General features: G+C 43.7%; 1 protein-coding gene across 1 annotated transcript in view; it reads right to left on the bottom strand.

Moving 5' to 3' along the window:
* Positions 1–17,590, bottom strand: part of LOC142074831 (protein Hook homolog 3-like) — a 134,030-nt gene that overhangs the window by 34,650 nt on the left and 81,790 nt on the right. The window contains exons 10-12 of the mRNA XM_075135727.1: positions 9,661–9,801; positions 8,455–8,656; positions 6,060–6,170 (exon numbers count right to left, since the gene is read on the bottom strand). Of these exons, the coding sequence (XP_074991828.1) occupies positions 6,060–6,170; positions 8,455–8,656; positions 9,661–9,801 (454 nt within the window). The remainder of the gene's footprint in view (positions 1–6,059; positions 6,171–8,454; positions 8,657–9,660; positions 9,802–17,590) is intronic.

Raw genomic sequence — 17,590 nt, 5'->3', positions numbered from 1 at the left:
GGCCAGTGCGAAAGTCCAATGGAGAGTGGAGACTAACAGTAGACTATCGTGGCCTGAATGAAGTCACGCCGCCACTGAGTGCTGCCGTGCCAGACATGCTAGAACTCCAATACGAACTGGAGTCAAAGGCAGCCAAGTGGTACGCCATAAATGACATCGCTAATGCGTTCTTCTCAATCCCTTTGGCGGCAGAGTGCAGGCCACAGTTTGGTTTCACTTGGTGGGGCGTCCAGTACACCTGGAACCGACTGCCCCAGGGGTGGAAACACAGCCCTACCATTTGCCATGGACTGATCCACACCGCACTGGAACAGGGTGAGGCTCCGGAACACATGCAATACATTGATGACATCATCGTGTGGGGCAACACAGCACAAGAAGTTTTTGAGAAAGGGGAGAGAATAATTCAAATCCTTCTGAAGGCCGGTTTTGCCATAAAACAAAGTAAGGTCAAGGGACCTGCACAGGAGATCCAGTTTTTAGGAATAAAATGGCAAGATGGACGTCGTCAGATCCCAATGGATGTGATCAACAAAATAACAGCCATGTCCCCATCAACTAGCAAAAAGGAAACACAAGCTTTCTTAGGCGTTGTGGGCTTTTGGAGAATGCATATTCCAGATTACAGCCTGATTGTAAGCCCTCTCTATCAAGTGACTCAGAAGAAGAACGACTTCAGATGGGGCCCTGAGCAACAACAAAACTTTGAACAAATTAAACGGGAGATAGTTCATGCAGTAGCCCTTGGGCCAGTCCGGGCAGGACAAGATGTAGGGAATATGCTCTACACCGCAGCCGGGGAGAATGGCCCTACCTGGAGCCTCTGGCAGAAAGCACCAGGGGAGACTCGAGGTCGACCCCTGGGGTTTTAGAATCGGGGATACAGAGGATCCGAGGCCCGCTACACTCCAACTGAGAAGGAGATATTGGCAGCATATGAAGGGGTTCGAGCTGCTTCGGAAGTGGTTGGTACTGAAGCACAGCTCCTCCTGGCACCCCGACTGCCGGTGCTGGGCTGGATGTTCAAAGGGAGGGTCCCCTTATCACATCATGCAACCGATGCTACATGGAGTAAGTGGGTCGCGCTGATCACACAACGGGCCCGAATAGGAAACCCCAGTCGCCCAGGAATCTTGGAAGTGATCACGAACTGGCCAGAGGGCAAAGATTTTGGAATATCCCCAGAGGAGGAGGTGACGCGTGCTGAAGAAGCCCCACTGTATAACAAACTACCAGAAAATGAGAAGCAATATGCCCTGTTCACTGATGGGTCCTGTCGCCTTGTGGGAAGGCATCAGAGGTGGAAAGCTGCTGTATGGAGTCCTATACGCCAAGTTGCAGAAACTGCTGAAGGAGAAGGTGAATCGAGCCAGTTTGCAGAGGTGAAAGCCATCCAGCTGGCCTTGGACATTGCTGAACGAGAAAAATGGCCAGTACTTTATCTCTATGCTGACTCATGGATCGTGACAAATGCCCTGTCAGGGTGGTTGCAGCAATGGAAGCAGAACAACTGGCATCGCAGAGGTAAACCCATCTGGGCTGCCGCATTGTGGCAAGATATTGCTGCCCGGGTAGAGAACCTGGCTGTAAAAGTACGTCACATAGATGCTCACGTACCCAAGAGTCGTGCCACTGAGGAACATCAAAAGAACCAGCAGGTGGACCAGGCTGCTAAGATTGAAGTGGCTCAGGTGGATCTGGACTGGCAACATAAGGGTGAATTATTTATAGCTTGGTGGGCCCATGACACCTCGGGCCATCAAGGAAGAGATGCAACAAATAGATGGGCTCGTGATCGAGGGGTGGACTTGACCATGGACGCTATTGCACAGGTTATCCATGAATGTGAAACATGCACTGCAATCAAGCAAGGCAAGCGAGTAAAGCCTCTTTGGTATGGAGGACAATGGTTGAAATACAAATGTGGGGAGGCCTGGCAGATTGATTATATCACACTCCCACAAACCCTCCACGGCAAGCGCTATGTGCTCACCATGGTGGAAGTAACCACCGGATGGCTAGAAACATACCCTGTGCCCCATGCCACTGCCCGGAACACCATCCTGGGCCTTGAAAAGCAAGTCCTATGGCGACACGACACCCCAGAAAGAATTGAGTCAGACAACGGGACTCATTTCCGAAACACCCTCATAGACACCTGGGCCAAAGAGCATGGCATTGAGTGGGTCTATCACATCCCCTACCATGCACCAGCCTCTGGGAAAATCGAACGATACAACGGGCTGCTAAAGACTACGCTGAGAGCAATGGGTGGTGGGACATTCAAGCATCGGGATACACATTTAGCAAAAGCCACCTGGTTAGTCAACACCAGGGGATCTGCCAATCGAGCTGGCCCTGCCCAATCAAGACTCTTACGTACTGTAGATGGAGATAAAGTCCCTGTCGTGCACATAGGAAATATGCTGGGGAAGACAGTCTGGGTTACTCCTGCCTCTGGCAAGGGAAAACCCATCCGTGGGATTGCTTTTGCTCAAGGACCTGAGTGCACTTGGTGGGTGATGGGAAAGGATGGGGAAGTCCGGTGTGTACCTCAAGGGGATTTGATTTTGGGTGAAATAGCCAACTGAATTTTATTATGTCAGTTGTTATATGATATTGTATATCATCATTTCTATGGTTGCTATCAATGCTATAGCAGTGAAAATCACCCAGATTAACGAAGAATGAACTAACTCCGATGAAAACGAGCAAAGTGCAACGATGATAGAACTGGACAAGCGCAGCAATACTGAAATGAGAACTGGCTTCAGGATGCAACAGCGCAACACCACACACCATCTCTCCGGCCCAGAGAGATGGAGCCCAAAGTTGTGGACTAAATGAACTCAGTGGACATTTTAAAGGGATAGTCCATAGACTAAGGGAATGATATCTGTGTGTGCATATATATATATGGATATATAAAAAGAAAGATAGTGGTGATTAATTGAAATATATCAAAAAATGTGAGACCTAAGCATAACGTAAATGGTATGGAATAAGGGGTGGATACTGTCCTGGTTTCGGCTGGGATAGGGTTAAATTTCTTCCTAGTGCTGTGTTTTGGATTTAGTATGAGGAGAATGTTGATAACACACTGATGTTTTCAGTTGTTGCTAAGTGCCCTCCTAGTCCAAGGACAGCTCCCGTGCCTACTGACTGAGCTAGGTACACAAGATGGGAGGGAACATAATCAGGACAGCCAGTCCAGCTGGCTAATGGGGTATTCCATACCATGTGACGTCATGCTCAGTATATGAATGGTAGGCGTGATCCAGGAAGTACCGATTGCTATTTCGTTATCGGTCAGCGCGGGTGGTGAGCAATTGCATTGTGCATCACTCATTTTGTATATTCTATCATTATTTATTATTATTATTTTCCCTTTTCTGTTCTATTAAACTGTCTTTATCTCAACCCACGAGTTTTTCTCACTCTTACCCTTCCGATTCTCTCCCCGTCCCACTTAGGGGGGCGGGGGGAGTGAGTGAGCGGCTGCGTGGTATTTGGCTGCCTGCCAGATTAAACCATGACACTTGGGTATCTATCAGCCAACACAACATATATAGAAAATTCCAAGACAGATTATTTTTAAAGATATCAGTCACATACTATCATACTCTGACAGAACAGACACAAGGACAAAAATGAGTTCAACAGCTAACTCTAAAGTATAATTGACAAGATATCACAACGTAATTTGTTATCTGTGATGGGCAATTTTAGTCATAGAAGCATAGAATGGTTTGGGTTGGAAGGGACCTTTAAAGGTCACCTAGTCCAACCCCCCTGCAATGAGCAGGGACATCTTCAACTAGATCAGGTAGCTTAGAGCCCCATCCAACCTGACCTTGAACGCCTCCAGTGATGGGGCAGCCACAACTTCTCTGGGCAACCTGTTCCAGTGTCTCACCACCCTCATTGTAAAGAATTTCTTCCTTATGTCCAGTTTAATTCTACCCTCTTTTAGTTTAAAACCCTTGCCCCTTGTCCTGTTACTACGGGTCTTGGTAAAAAGTCTTTCTCCATCTTTCTTATAAAACCCCTTTCTATATTGAAAGGCCGCAGTAAGGTCTCCCCAGAGCCTTCTCTTCTCCAGGCTGAACAACCCCAACTCTCTCAGCTTTTCTTCAGAGGAGAGGTGTTCCAGTCCTCTGACCATTTTTGTGGCCCTCCTCTGGACCCGCTCCAACAGGTCCATGTCTTTCTTGTGCTGAGGACTCCAGAGCTGGACGCAGTACTCCAGGTGGGGTCTCACCAGAGCAGAGTAGAGGGGCAGAATCACCTCCCTTGACCTGCTGGCCATGCTGCTTTTGATGCAGCCCAGGATATGATTGGCTTTCTTGGATGCAAGTGCACAATGCTGGCTCACGTCCAGTTTTTCATCCACCAGTACCCCCAAGTCATTCTCGGCAGGGCTGCTCTCAATCCATTCATCACCCAGCCTGTATTCATGTTTGGGATTGCCCCGACCCAGGTGCAGGACCTTGCACTTGGCCTTGTTGAACCTCGTGAGGTTCCCATGGGCCCACTCCTTAAGCCTCTCAAGGTCCCTCTGGATGGCATCCCTTCCCTCTAGTGAATCAACTGCACCACTCAGCTTGGTGTCATCTGCAAACCTTCTGAGCGTGCACTCAATCCCAGTATCTATGTCACTGATGCCACATTAAGATGTGACAATCAAGAAACAGAAAGAATAATGGGATTGAGAAAGAATAATAGGTTAAGAATCACTAACCGAAACACTGAGAGACTACTTTAGCTATGATATAGTTTTTATAAGCAGCTATTCATTCAAAAGAATGCGTTAAAAACAAGCAACCCCAAAACAACTTTTCTTGCCAGGTGGCAAAACAGAAAACCATATCTGCAATGACTTGAAATGCAGGTCCTTCATACAAGATGAAAGGGTTTCCACCAAGCAACAGGTAAGCCAAAAATACAAACTTCCCCTGAAATCTGGGATGTGGGTGGGGGTGAGGGGAGAAAACACAACACAACCTGGTAAAAAACAGGAAAGAAAAGCAAAGCAAGAAATGAACAAGACTACTGTGAGCCATTCCAATTTGAAAGTGATGACAAGGACAAGTATCCATAGTATTTAGTAAATTTGGCAATGTACAGAAATCTAAGACCTATGAGCAGAATATAACTGAGAATTTTCAGCTCAAGTGCTAACTAAGTGCAAGACCTGGAAATTTATTAAAAGATTAGACAGGAAATAGGATATCTTTAGGAAAGTGTCTACAAAGATTCTGCTTGAAGGAAAGACAGACTTACACTTCAAATAAGCCTGAGCAATTGCTAACTGAGTGTGTTGGCCATGTTTCATGTGGTACTTTAAAGTGCCAATATACAGACTCCAAATATATCCACAAACAGAAACCAACTGGCAAAGAAACTAGAGTATGCCAGAGAAACATGGAGGATCATTCTTGGCAAGAGAGGGCAAGAGCAATCAACCTCAGTCTGGTAATAAACTGGTATCTATACTGCATATCCATGATGACACCAGAAACTAAATCAGTGATTAGTGATCACAAGAGAAAGGGGAAATCACAATAGAGGACACATCCTTCTACAAAATTCCTAAATCTCTTGCTACAGAGGCCTTGATTTCACAAAGAGAAACATGTAGATGCTACCTCAAGGAACATTACTTTGGAAAAAAAAACACTTCTGAGTTTAGTTCTAGGGAGATACCGCAAAAAAACTACTTCAAATAGTTTTTCAGAATACATTACAATTATCTTTGGCATTTATTTTCCTTTTCATGGTGAATGGTCAAGAAACAACTTCAGACACTATATGTGAGGGCTTTTCCTCTTGAAAATCTGTTGCATATATTTTAATACAGTCACTTTATCTCATGGAATATAAACATTAAGTCTAAAAATGTATTTGTACACATACATTAGAAATTTTTAAGTGGAAAATAAGACTTATGAATTCAAAAAGCTCAACGTAAAAGCTTTTTTTGATAACCATAGCTCTGTGTAATAAAGGAAAAATGGTTGCTTTCACTACTACTAGAAAAATAATATAATGAAACTTACATCTTTTTCTTTTTGGAGGCTGTCTACTTTTTCTTTCAACCATTTGCATTCATAATCTAGTTTATCAGCTTTCTTGGATTCTTCAGATAATCTGTTTTGTAATTCCACTGCCTGTGAGAGCAAGAAGCAGTAATTTGTCTGCAATTATTAACATTAAAAGAAAACATATGAAAGAAAGTAGTTAATGACCATGCGCCATGAGACAAATAAGTGAAATATTTACCTACAGGACAGTCTAAAATTCTTTTTCATCAATTGTTATATGTTTCAGTATAACCAAAAGAATGCAAATACTAGGCCTTAGCACAAATAAAAGAAACAACAAAAACATGTAAAGTATCTTTAAAAATTTACATACAAGTGAGATTTTCAGGAAAAGCTGTATAATCCTATGAACCAAAGAGTTTAGGAATAGTAGAATAATCCTCCTACTTTCAGAGAAGCCATGGAAAAGAAAAAACTCAAGAAACCTTTTGTCATCTCTTTTTCTACAAACCTCACTCAGAAGTCAGGCACCAGTTCATGCAATTAGGTAAATTTTCTTGTGCTTAGACATTTTTTATTGTTTATTAATACACAAACATGAAAATTCAGCTGCAGGCTCATTATCAGTTTTCTTTATTTCAAGGGGCAATATGTTCCTAACAAAATCTCGTAGATATTTTTCAAGCTGTAAGTTAGCAAAGAGCTTTTAAAACTAAAAAAGGAGAAGTTTAAAAGCTTAGCAGAAAAGATCAGTGAGCACAAGACAACTCAGCAAAGTTCTCAGTCTTTACTAGTGTAGACTCAATCCCAGAATGTTAATAACATAACACAGAGTGTGAAAGCAGTAAACAGAGTAAAGACTGACTGGCAAACACATAAGCTGAATGAAAACTCAGCTGAAGATATATAATTAATTCTTATAGCAGGACACAGAGTTAGGACTCCTGGAAACTAATTTGTTTGTGACATTTCATATTTATACTTTCTTCATTCATGTTTTGGTCTTAAAGGTGTATTCAAGAGGAGCCCAACTTCATAGACATTGAAAGCAAACAGACTGTGTGATTGTTCTGAGACAGTATGGTTAAAGTGAAAGAAACTCAGGTCTGCCAGATTAGAGGCCTGGGCTTTATTCCAGTCTCAGCCAGCAGTAAAGTTCTATACAACACAACAGCTCCTCAGTTGTAAAATCTCATCCATAAAACATCGGGAATGAGGGAGAAGAAGAGATATTCTTTGCAGATGCACAGCTTAGACAAAAAGAACAAAGTTTCCCCTTTCAAAATCTGCATCATCATTGAAATAAGCATGATCAGATGCAAACATCAGGGATAACACAACTGTAATGGGTGCTCTGTTATTCGGAGGAATTATTCCTTTTATGAGCAAATGAGATATTAATGGTGTGTGAAAGAGTGTCTCCTTCTATATTTCCTTTTCCCTTTGATTATATGTTACTTCAGCCTTTTTCTTATCCAAGTTCTGTTTTTTCTGGTGGAATTAATTGGACTATAATACCAACCAGCCCAGGGAGGTGCAAGCTAATTGCCCTACTTATCAAGATGGCCAAATGCAGGGAAACAGCTTTCAAGTTTGAGGGATGCACATGACTCCAGGGCTTGCAATGTTCTTGGTGCCTGTTTTTGTATCTTTTTAAATTCTGCTGTGGATTGACATGTAGGGACACCTGTAGTGTGACCATTCAAGGTTAAGGGAAGTCAGAATAAAGACAAGGCACTGTTCACATAAATTGAGCTCAAGCTGGCCCTGCAAAAAGGATCTCAGAATGATGGCAGGTCAATGTACTGTAGATGCAAAAAGTAAATATGCACATGTCCTCCACTTTTATAGAAATAGTCACATCCCTTTCAGTGGAACAGGAAAATAAACAGATGTTCTCCACTCCTGAGGGTTCTGGTGATACTCAAAGTGCTTTTCTTGATGCATATATGCAACAAGGATGATATAGAGGAAGAAGGATGTATACTTTCTAGCCACAGATGGACAAATTCAGGTTAGAAACTTAAAGAAAAAAATCTTACTTAACCACTCGAATAACTTACCAAGGCTATGGTGGATTCCCCACTGTTGGAAATTTTCAAGTGAAGAGTGGATGCTTTTTCTGAGAAAGAAGCTCTAATTCTAGCCCCACTACTGAACTTGAATTAGGAATAATTTGATAAACCTGTTACTTTTTGAGAGGTAAGACTGTTCATTGACAAAAGTAACACAAATTTGACATAATGACCAATAAGCAATGAAGGGAGGGAGGGAGAAAGAAAGAAGTATTTACAAAAGAAGCAAACACAAGGAGCTGTTTTTGTTTGTTTTTTACTTTGAGGTATAAGCCACGTTGCAAAGAAGAAATGTTGAGAAATGCAGAGAATTATTGCACTGATGATGTTCTCACCTGTCTCTTGTATGTCTCCAGCTGGCTACGTGCTGCATTGGCTTTCCTTAGTTCTTCCTCCAGGCTCACAGTGTTTTGCATGTACACCGTATTCTTCTCTTCTAATAGTTTCACTTGCCGCCGCAAATCACCCAGGTCTTCCAGTTTCTTTTTGTATGACTCTACCTGGCTTTCTAACTTGGCCACTTTATCAGAAGAATGCCTGGGAAGACAAGAGATTGAACATTTGTATCAAATCTGTACTTGGAAGACTAGAAATCAATGTAGAAAACATTCCCAGACATCAAGGGAGCACAAGAACACAAACATCCTCACACACTACTAAATGTCTTGGTTTTCAAGTTGTCTGCTCCCCCCCATTAGTTGACACAAAGTGCTGTTATCAGAAGTGCTTTTGAATGGCATAATTCTTCCTATAATTTCCTTATCTGCTTCCAATATTAATTAAAAAATAAATTGTTAACATTCCTACAATTCCAACTTATTTCCTTCCAACTCTAAATTCATCCTCAAAAGCCACTGCTTTACCAGAGTAAAAGTAATATTTTCTGCCCTTCACTTTTTTTTTTTTTTTAAGATAACCAGGGATAAACGTGTTCTGAAAAAGGAAATGGCAAATTTATGCTAACAGCTATTATATCCATTTCCCAAGCAGTCATACGGGATTACCATAATAGTTTTGGAGTCTGAATCCTTTTTAACAAAAATGCAAGACAGAGCTCAGTTTATAATACATTCAAACAGAGTTTTCTCAATATTGGATCATTACTTTAAATTGTAACCAACTCCTAAGTAATTCACAGCTTGATTGAAAACAAACAACATTAGGAAAATATCCTCTAATTTGAAAGTTTTCACAAAAATTTCAAACACCCAAAACCTGTAAGCTAACAATAACAAATGAATCCCCATAGCCATACTCAACAGTGTGAAACTGGAATGAATTCAGCTGAACTGAACTTTTTGGTACTTAGTAATCTGATGTCAGACTGCTTGACACACAAGTTAGAACCATCACTTTGATGGCCACAGAATGGCTTTTACTTACTTGCTTAAGAAGTGTTTTAATACATATCCATCCTTAAAACTATTACACCAAAAGCTAATGAAGACTAAATTTAATTATATGAATTTTACTGTGGATTAAAACTATTTATATATTCTAAAAAAGCAAAAACAACCCAAAGCTAATGGAACATAGTTTACCTGAGTACATCTATTTCATCCTTCAAAGACTGAGCCTCTTCTGCTAATGTACTAAGCTCTTCAGTCTGTTGTCTCAGTTCTGCAATTTCCTTTTCTAGTTCTTCACAACGTATGCGATAGTCATCTTTGGCAGCTTCTAACCTGTACAATGGAAGTAAAACAGGACGACATGGTTGAGAGCCTCTGGGTAAGGATTAGGGGAAAAAGCTAATAAAGCAGATGTTGTTGTGGGAGTTGACTATAGATCACCCAGCCAGGCCGATGACACCGATGTATTATTCTATAAGGAATTAAGGGAAATCTCTAGATCAGTTGCCCTTGTTCTTGTGGGTGACTTCAACTTCCCAGATGTTAACTGGGACTATCATACAGCAGGCATGAACAGGTCCAGGAAATTCCTGAAGCACGTTGAAGATAACTTTTTGATACAGGTACTAAGGGAGCCGACTAGGAAAGGTGCCCTCCTAGATCTGTTGTTTGTAAATAGAGACGGTCTCGTGGGTGATGTGATGATTGGTGGCTGTCTTGGCCACAGTGATCATGAAATGGTTGAGTTTAAAAACTTTGGTGATATGAGAAAAACTGTTAGCAGAGCTACTACCCTGGATTTGGGGAGAGCAGACTTTAGGCTGCCCAAGGAACTAGTTAGTAAGGTCCCCTGGGAGTCTGCTTTCAAGGGTATTGGGGTCCATAAATGCTGGTCACTTTTTAAGAGCCATCTTTTAAGAGGGCAGGAGCAGGCAATTCCAAAGCGTCAGAAGTCAAGCAAGTGGGGCAGAAGGCTGGCTTGGATGAGCAGGGATCTCCTTCTGGAACTTAAGAGGAAAAAGAAAACGTATGGACTTTGGAAGCAAGGTTAGGCTACACAGAAGGACTACAGAGATCTGTTTGTCACTGTGGGGAGAAAATTCGTACAACCAAAGCTCAACTGGAGTTGAAGCTGGCCAGTACTGTGGTGGATAAAAAAAAAAGGCTTTTTTAAGTATGCTAACAGCAAAAGGAGGACTGAAGAAAATAGTGGTCTGTTACTTGATGAGGTTGGTCACCTCACAAATAGGGACATAGACAAAGCAGAGATGTTTAATGCCGCCTTTGCCTCTGTCTTTAACACCGAAGATGGGCCCTGGGACCCCCGGAGCCCTGGGTTGGAGGACTGCAACTTGGGGAGTGAAGCTCCCAGTTGACTTTGAACTTGTACAGGATTTGCTGCTGCAATTGAATGCACATAAGTCTATGGGGCCCAATGGGATTCATCCCAGGATACTGAAAGAGTTGGCCGATGTTATTGAGACCTCTCTCAGTTATTTATCAATGGTCTTGGGAATCTGGAGAGGTCCCAGTCGACTGGAAGCTAGCAAATTTGTCACGATTTTCAAGAAGGGTAAGAAGGAAGACCCTGGTAATTACAGGCCTGTCAGTCTCACTTCAGTGCCTGGTAAAATTATGGAGAAGGTTATTCTGGGGGTTATTGAAAAACACTTGAAAGACAATGCAGTCATCGGTAAAAGCCAACCTGGGTTTATGAAGGGAAAGTCATGCCTTATTAACTTAATATCCTTTTATGACAAGGTTACCTGCCTAGTAGACAAAGGGAAGGCAGTGGATGTGGGGTTTTTTTTACTTATTTTAGCAAAGCTTTTGATACTGTCTCTCACAGTATCCTTCTGGACAAAATGTCCAGCATACAGCTAGATATGTACACAAGACGATGGGTGAACAATTGGTTGAAGGGTCAGGCTCAAAGAGTTGTAGTAAATGGGGTAACATCTGGCTGGCAGCCAGCCACTAGTGGTGTTCCCCAGGGCTCAATTTTAGGGGCAGTTCTCTTCAATGTTTTTATCAATGACCTGGACACAGGAGTTGAGTGCACACTAAGTAAGTTTGCTGACGATATTAAATTAGGAGGAGCCACTGATTGCCTCAAGGGTAGAGACGCCTTACAGAGAGATCTTGATAGATTAGAGTGCTGGGCAATCACCATCCTCATGAAATTTAACAAGGACAAATGCTGGATTCTGCACCTGGGACAGTGTAATCCTGGATGTATGTATAGATTGGAGAACAAGAGGCTGGAGTACAGCCCTGCAGAAAGGGATCTGGGGGTTTTGGTTGATGGCAAGCTCAATATGAATCAACAGTGTGCCCTGGCAGCCAAAAGGGCCAACCGTATCCTGGGGTGCATAAAGCACAGCATAGCTAGCCAGTCGAAAGAAGCGATTGTCCCACTATACTCAGCATTGGTGCGGCCTCACCTTGAATACTGTGTGCAGTTTTGGGCTCCACAATATAAGAAGGATATAAAAATATTACAGTGCGTCCAAAGGAGGGCACCAAAGATGGTGAAAGGACTAGAGGGCATGACTTATGAGGAGCGGCTGAGGATATTAGGTTTGCTCAGCTTAGAGAAGACGACACTGAGGGGTGATCTCATTGCTGTCTACAACTTCCTTGTGAGGGGGAGCGGAGAGGGAGGTACTGATCTTTTCTCTCTGGTGTCCAGTGATAGGACATGAGGGAACGGCTTAAAGCTGCATCAGGGGAAGTTAAGATTAGATATTAGGAAAAACTTCTTCACCGAGACAGTGGTCAAGCACTGGAACAAGCTCCCCAGGGAAGTGGTCATGGCCCCAAGCCTGTCGGTGTTCAAGAAGAGTTTGGACATCACTGTTAGATATATGGTTTAACTTTTAGGTCGCCCTGTGTAGAGTCAGGAGTTGGACTCGATGATCCTCGTGGGTCCCTTCTAACTCAGGATATTCTATGATTCTCACCTTGAGCCATTATTAACTTTCTTCATGATCATCATCCTCTCTAGAAACACCAGAAACAAAGCCTTCTGATGCACAATGAAAAGGAAACAACAGTCCAATGTGCAACACCACACAGAATGGAGTTTTGCTCTCAAATGCCTCGCTTATTCAAAAACATAGAAGCACATCACTTTTCTGATGCTTCCAATTCAATTATAATGTTTCTACTTTGAAATATCACAAGGAAATGTGTGTATCAACTGTGCTGGAAAGAAAAAAATCTGAGATTTCTCTATGATAACATTGGAAGTTCTTGCAGAAGTTTTCACTTCCCCCCCCCCTTTTGGGGCACAGAAAGTTTGAACATGAAAACTTTATCCTAGGGTTTATCCCAGGATTTTATCCAGCTGTCCAACTCCCTTATACTGTCATCAATGTTGGCAGCCAGACCTGCTCTTCAGATGTTTTGAATGCTGTAGCTCTCACTTAATTTTTATTTTTAGATGCTATGCCTGTTCAGTGCCTCTGAAAAACCAAGTATTTTGACTAGCATGTGAAGAGCACAGAACAAAGTCTCTGGTATGACAAACTCTCATCAATATATGTAGGAAAAGTTGCATGAAGTTGGCAGTGAGTGAAGGGAATAATCAAGAGAAACTTTGACAAAACATGGTGAATGAGTGGAGAAGACAACTTGGTAGCACAGAGTGCAAAGTGCCATTGTGAATTTGATCCAAAAATAAAATAAAAAATTAATAAAGATACCCATAAAAGGGGATGCAGTCAAGAAAGAGGTATAGCAGCAGTTAATTCAAGGAGTCCAGTGTCCTGGTATCAGCTGAGATAGAGTTAATTTTCTTCCTAGTAGCTGGTATAGCGCTGTGTTTTGGATTTAGTATGAGAAGAATGTTGATAACACGCTGATGTTTTAGTTGTTGCTAAGTAGTGTTTACACAAAGTCAAGGACTTTTCAGCTTCCCATGCTCTGCCAGGTGCACAAGAAGCCGGGAGGGAGCACAGCCAGGACAGCTGACCCAACTGACCAACGGGGTATTCCATACCATATGACGTCATGCTCAGTATATAAAGTGGGAGGAGTTGGCCGGGGGGTGGCAATAGCTGCTCAGGGACTGGCTGGGCATCGGTCGGCGGGTGGTGAACAATTGCATTGTGCATCACTTAGTTTGTATATTCTGTCATCATTATTATCATTATTATTTTCCCTTCCTTTCCTGTTCTATTAAACTGTCTTTATCTCAATCCATGAATTTTACTTTTTTTTTTTTGATTCTCTCCCCCATCCCACTTGGTGAGGGGGGAGTTAGCAAGCGGCTGTGTGGTGTTTAGTTGCTGTCTAGGGTTAAACCACGACATCCAGTTAATTCAAGCAGTTAATTCAAGGAGAATGGAGACAAAATGGTCAATGGGAGCCTTAAGCTGAAAAATACATAGGTTTCAATGATAGACTAGAACAGTCAAAGGACACAGAAGGTTGAGAAAACAGCTGCTGCACCATGCTGCATATCAACAAAGCTGTACCTAGTAGACCTGTTTGGTCTACTAGAGCTGGAAGAATAAAAAGACAGACAAGTTGTCATTAGAAATCACACAGGGAGAATGCAGAGAAAGGAGATAAAGGAGCACTGAAAGACAGATGTCCTGGTTTTGGCTGGGATAGAGTTAAATTTCTTCCTAGTGCTGTGTTCTGGATTTAGTATGAGAAGAATGTTGATAACACACTGATGTTTTCAGTTGTTGCTAAGTACCCTGTCAAGGACAGCTTCCGTGCTACCAAGCAGAGACTGGGAGGGAGCACAGCCAGGACAGCTGGCCCAGCTGGCCAACGGGGTATTCTATACCATGTGACGTCATGCTCAGTATATGAATGGTAGGCGTTGTCCTGGTTTTGGCTGGGATGGAGTTGATTTTCTTCCTATTAACTGGTATAGTGCTGTGTTTTGGATGTAGTGTGAGAATAATGTTGATGACACGCTGATGTTTTGGTTGTTGCTAGGTATTGTTTACGCTAGTCAAGGACTTTTCATCTTCCCATGCCCTGCCAGATGTGCAGGGGGCTGGGAGGGAGTGTGGCCAGGGCGGCTGGCCCAGCTGGCCAATAGGCTATTCCATACCATATGACGTCATGCTCAGCATATAAGGCTGGGTGAAGAAGAAGGAGGGGGCGTTCGGAGTGATGGCGTGTGTCTTCCCAAGTAACCGTTACGCGTGATGGAGCCCTTCTTTCCTGGCGATGGCTGAACACCTGCCTGCCGATGGGAAGTGGTGAATGAATTCCTTGTTTTGCTTTGCTTGCGTGCGCGGCTTTTGCTTTCCCTATTAAACTGTCTTTATCTCAACCCACGAGTTTTTCTCACTCTTACCCTTCCGATTCTCTCCCTGTCCCGCTGGGGGTGGGGGGAGTGAGTGAACGGCTGCGTGGTATTTGGCTGCTGCCAGGTTAAACCACGACAGGCGTGATCCAGGAAGTACCGATCGCTACTTGGTTATCGGTCAGTGTGGGCGGTGAGCAATTGCATTGTGCATCACTCATTTTGTATATTCTATCATTATTATTATTATTTTCCCTTTTCTGTTCTATTAAACTGTCTTTATCTCAACCCACGAGTTTTTCTCACTCTTACCCTTCCGATTCTCTCCCTGTCCCACTTGGGGTGGGTGGGAGAGTGAGCGAGCAGCTGAGTGGTATTTGGCTGCCTGCCAGGTTAAACCATGACAACAGATCCAGTGGACAGATGAGAAAGGTTTCAAAGAGTCTCCAAAACTTTGATGTAAAGAGCATAGAGGAAGGTGGAATGACCACTGTTACAGGCAGTGCAGAAATTAAAGCAGGGGGGTGGGGGAGAGAAGAAGAGAGAGAGAAAACCTGTTTAGTATAAACAGAAAGTGACAATCAGATTGTGGTAGGAATTGTTCCAGATAATTAAGAAAAATATCCTAAGATGAGTTATAAGGGCAATTTAGAGAAACATGAATATACTATTTCTTTACAGTGTAGCTATATAGAGACAAGGAAAACGTTCATTAGCTGGAATGAAAGATGGAGAAGCACAGACTGTTTTTCAAGAAACAAAAGGGAGGGGGTCATATGTGTACACAAAGTGAGAAGAACTAAGAGAGAGGAAGGAAGCTTGGCAAGAGAAAGTAGAAGGATGGGAAAACACATGCACAAAAGGTAATAAAAGGTTACAGGAAAGTTGACATCAGAATTACAGAAGGGTGTAGGAAAAGAGGGCAGAAAAGAAAAAGCAAAAGTGTAGGGAGATGTATTGGGTGTACATGGCAAGGTTTCAGTAGCATTGTGGGGGGTCAGGGGTGGCCTCAGTGAGAAGAGGTAAGGGGCTACCCTGTGCCAGACAAAGCCGGTTCCAGCCGGCTCCATCAACAGACCGACCGCAGGCCAAAGCTGAGCCAATTAGAGAAGGTGGTGATGCCTTTGTGAAAACATATTTAAGAAAGGGCAAAACACCACAGAGGCAGAGAGGAGTGAGGGGGAAAGTGTGAGAAACAACAGTGCGAACACCAAGGTAAGAGAAGAAGGAGGGGGAGGAGGTGCTCCAGGCACCAGAGCAGATATTCCCCTGTAGCCCGTGGGAGAGACCATGGTGGAGCAAATATCCACACTGCAGCCCGTGGAGGGCCCCATGCTGGAAGCAGGTGGGTATTTCCTGAAGGAACTGCAGCCTGTGGAGAGCCCATACTGGAGTAGTTTCTCCTGAAAAGAACTGCGGCCTGTGGAGAACCCACGCTGGAGCAGTTCATGAAGGACTGCAGCCCATAGGAAGGACCCACGCTGGAGCAGGGGAAGAGTGTGAGGAGGAAGGAGTGGCAGAGAGGAACTGTTATGGACCGACCACAACCCCCCATTCCCCATCCCCCTTGCACCACTCAGGGTGTGGGGGGAGGTAAGAAGAGTCAGGAATGAAGGAGAGAAGTTGAGCCTGGGAAAAAGTGGGTGTGGGGGGAAGGTGTTTTAATTTTTGGTTTTGTTTCTCACCATCCAAATCTATTTTAATTGGCAACATTAAATTAATTTTCCCCAAGTCAAGTCTGTTTTGCTCATGATGGTAAGTGATAAGTGATCTCCCTGTCTTTATCTCAATCCACGAGCTTTTTCATCTTATGTTCTCCACCTGTCCTGTTGGAGAGAGGGAGTGAGAAAGCAGCTGGGTGGGCATCTGGCAGCTGGCCAAGGTTGACCCACCACAGGAGACACTCTAGTTTCAATCAGAGGAGAGGGAAAATAGAGGAACAAGAATGAGAAGGTGAGGGTGAAAGGGATCCGCTTCTCTCAGCATCAGCGTTGACTTATGCAGGCTGAAAGTGAGGGTGAATAGGGAGTGCTTAGAGTTAAATGTGGAAAAATATTTCCTTGTGTTAGAGGAAACACAGAGGGGGAATAGAGGTCACTTGAGTATTAAGTGATGTAAAGAGTGGCCACCACCTCCAGCAGCTCCAGCCCAGGATTTCCACTGTAGCCCAGTCAGGTGCACCACAGGCCTGGCACCTACACCCCCGGTCTGACTCCAGTAGCTGACCGCAAATCCACCCATGCTTATCTCCCCAGTAGCTGGCACCTAGTCCTTGCAGTCCTCACACACGTGCACACACATACCCACAATTGCACTGGTCCCTTCCAGTAGCTGGTTTTTGGGACACACGTTGTTCCCACCCCAGTGGCTGACGGGTGAGACCCCCACCCGCTACAGTAGCTGGCACTGAGACTCCCACTCACTCCAGTTGCTGACAGCATTGACCGGGGGCACCTACACCGTCAGTCTGACTCGAGTAGCTGGCACCAAATCCACGTGTGCTGGTTCCCCCAGTAGCTCACACTCCAAGCACAAAGTCTGTAGAACCCTCCCTAGATCCAGAGAGCTATGGCCCCTTCAACTACTGACTCTAGGACCCTCACTCGCTCTAGTAGATGACACCACAGGCTGTGGGGTGCCTACAGCCCCAGTCTGACTCCAGTTGCTGGCCCCAAATCCACTCACACCAGTCTCACTGATAGCTGGCAGTTAGTCCTTGCAGCACACATACAAACGGGATAGAGAGTGAGATTACACAGACAGTTAAGAAAAGATTTACTAAGAAGATAGAACAGACTGCAGTGATCAGGCACAGGGTGTACTGACCAGCCCCATTTTATACTCCTTTCT

This window comes from Calonectris borealis, chromosome W (assembly GCF_964195595.1).
Source record: "Calonectris borealis chromosome W, bCalBor7.hap1.2, whole genome shotgun sequence".
NCBI classification, from domain to species: domain Eukaryota; kingdom Metazoa; phylum Chordata; class Aves; order Procellariiformes; family Procellariidae; genus Calonectris; species Calonectris borealis.
This window is presented reverse-complemented; position numbering and strand designations above follow the sequence as displayed.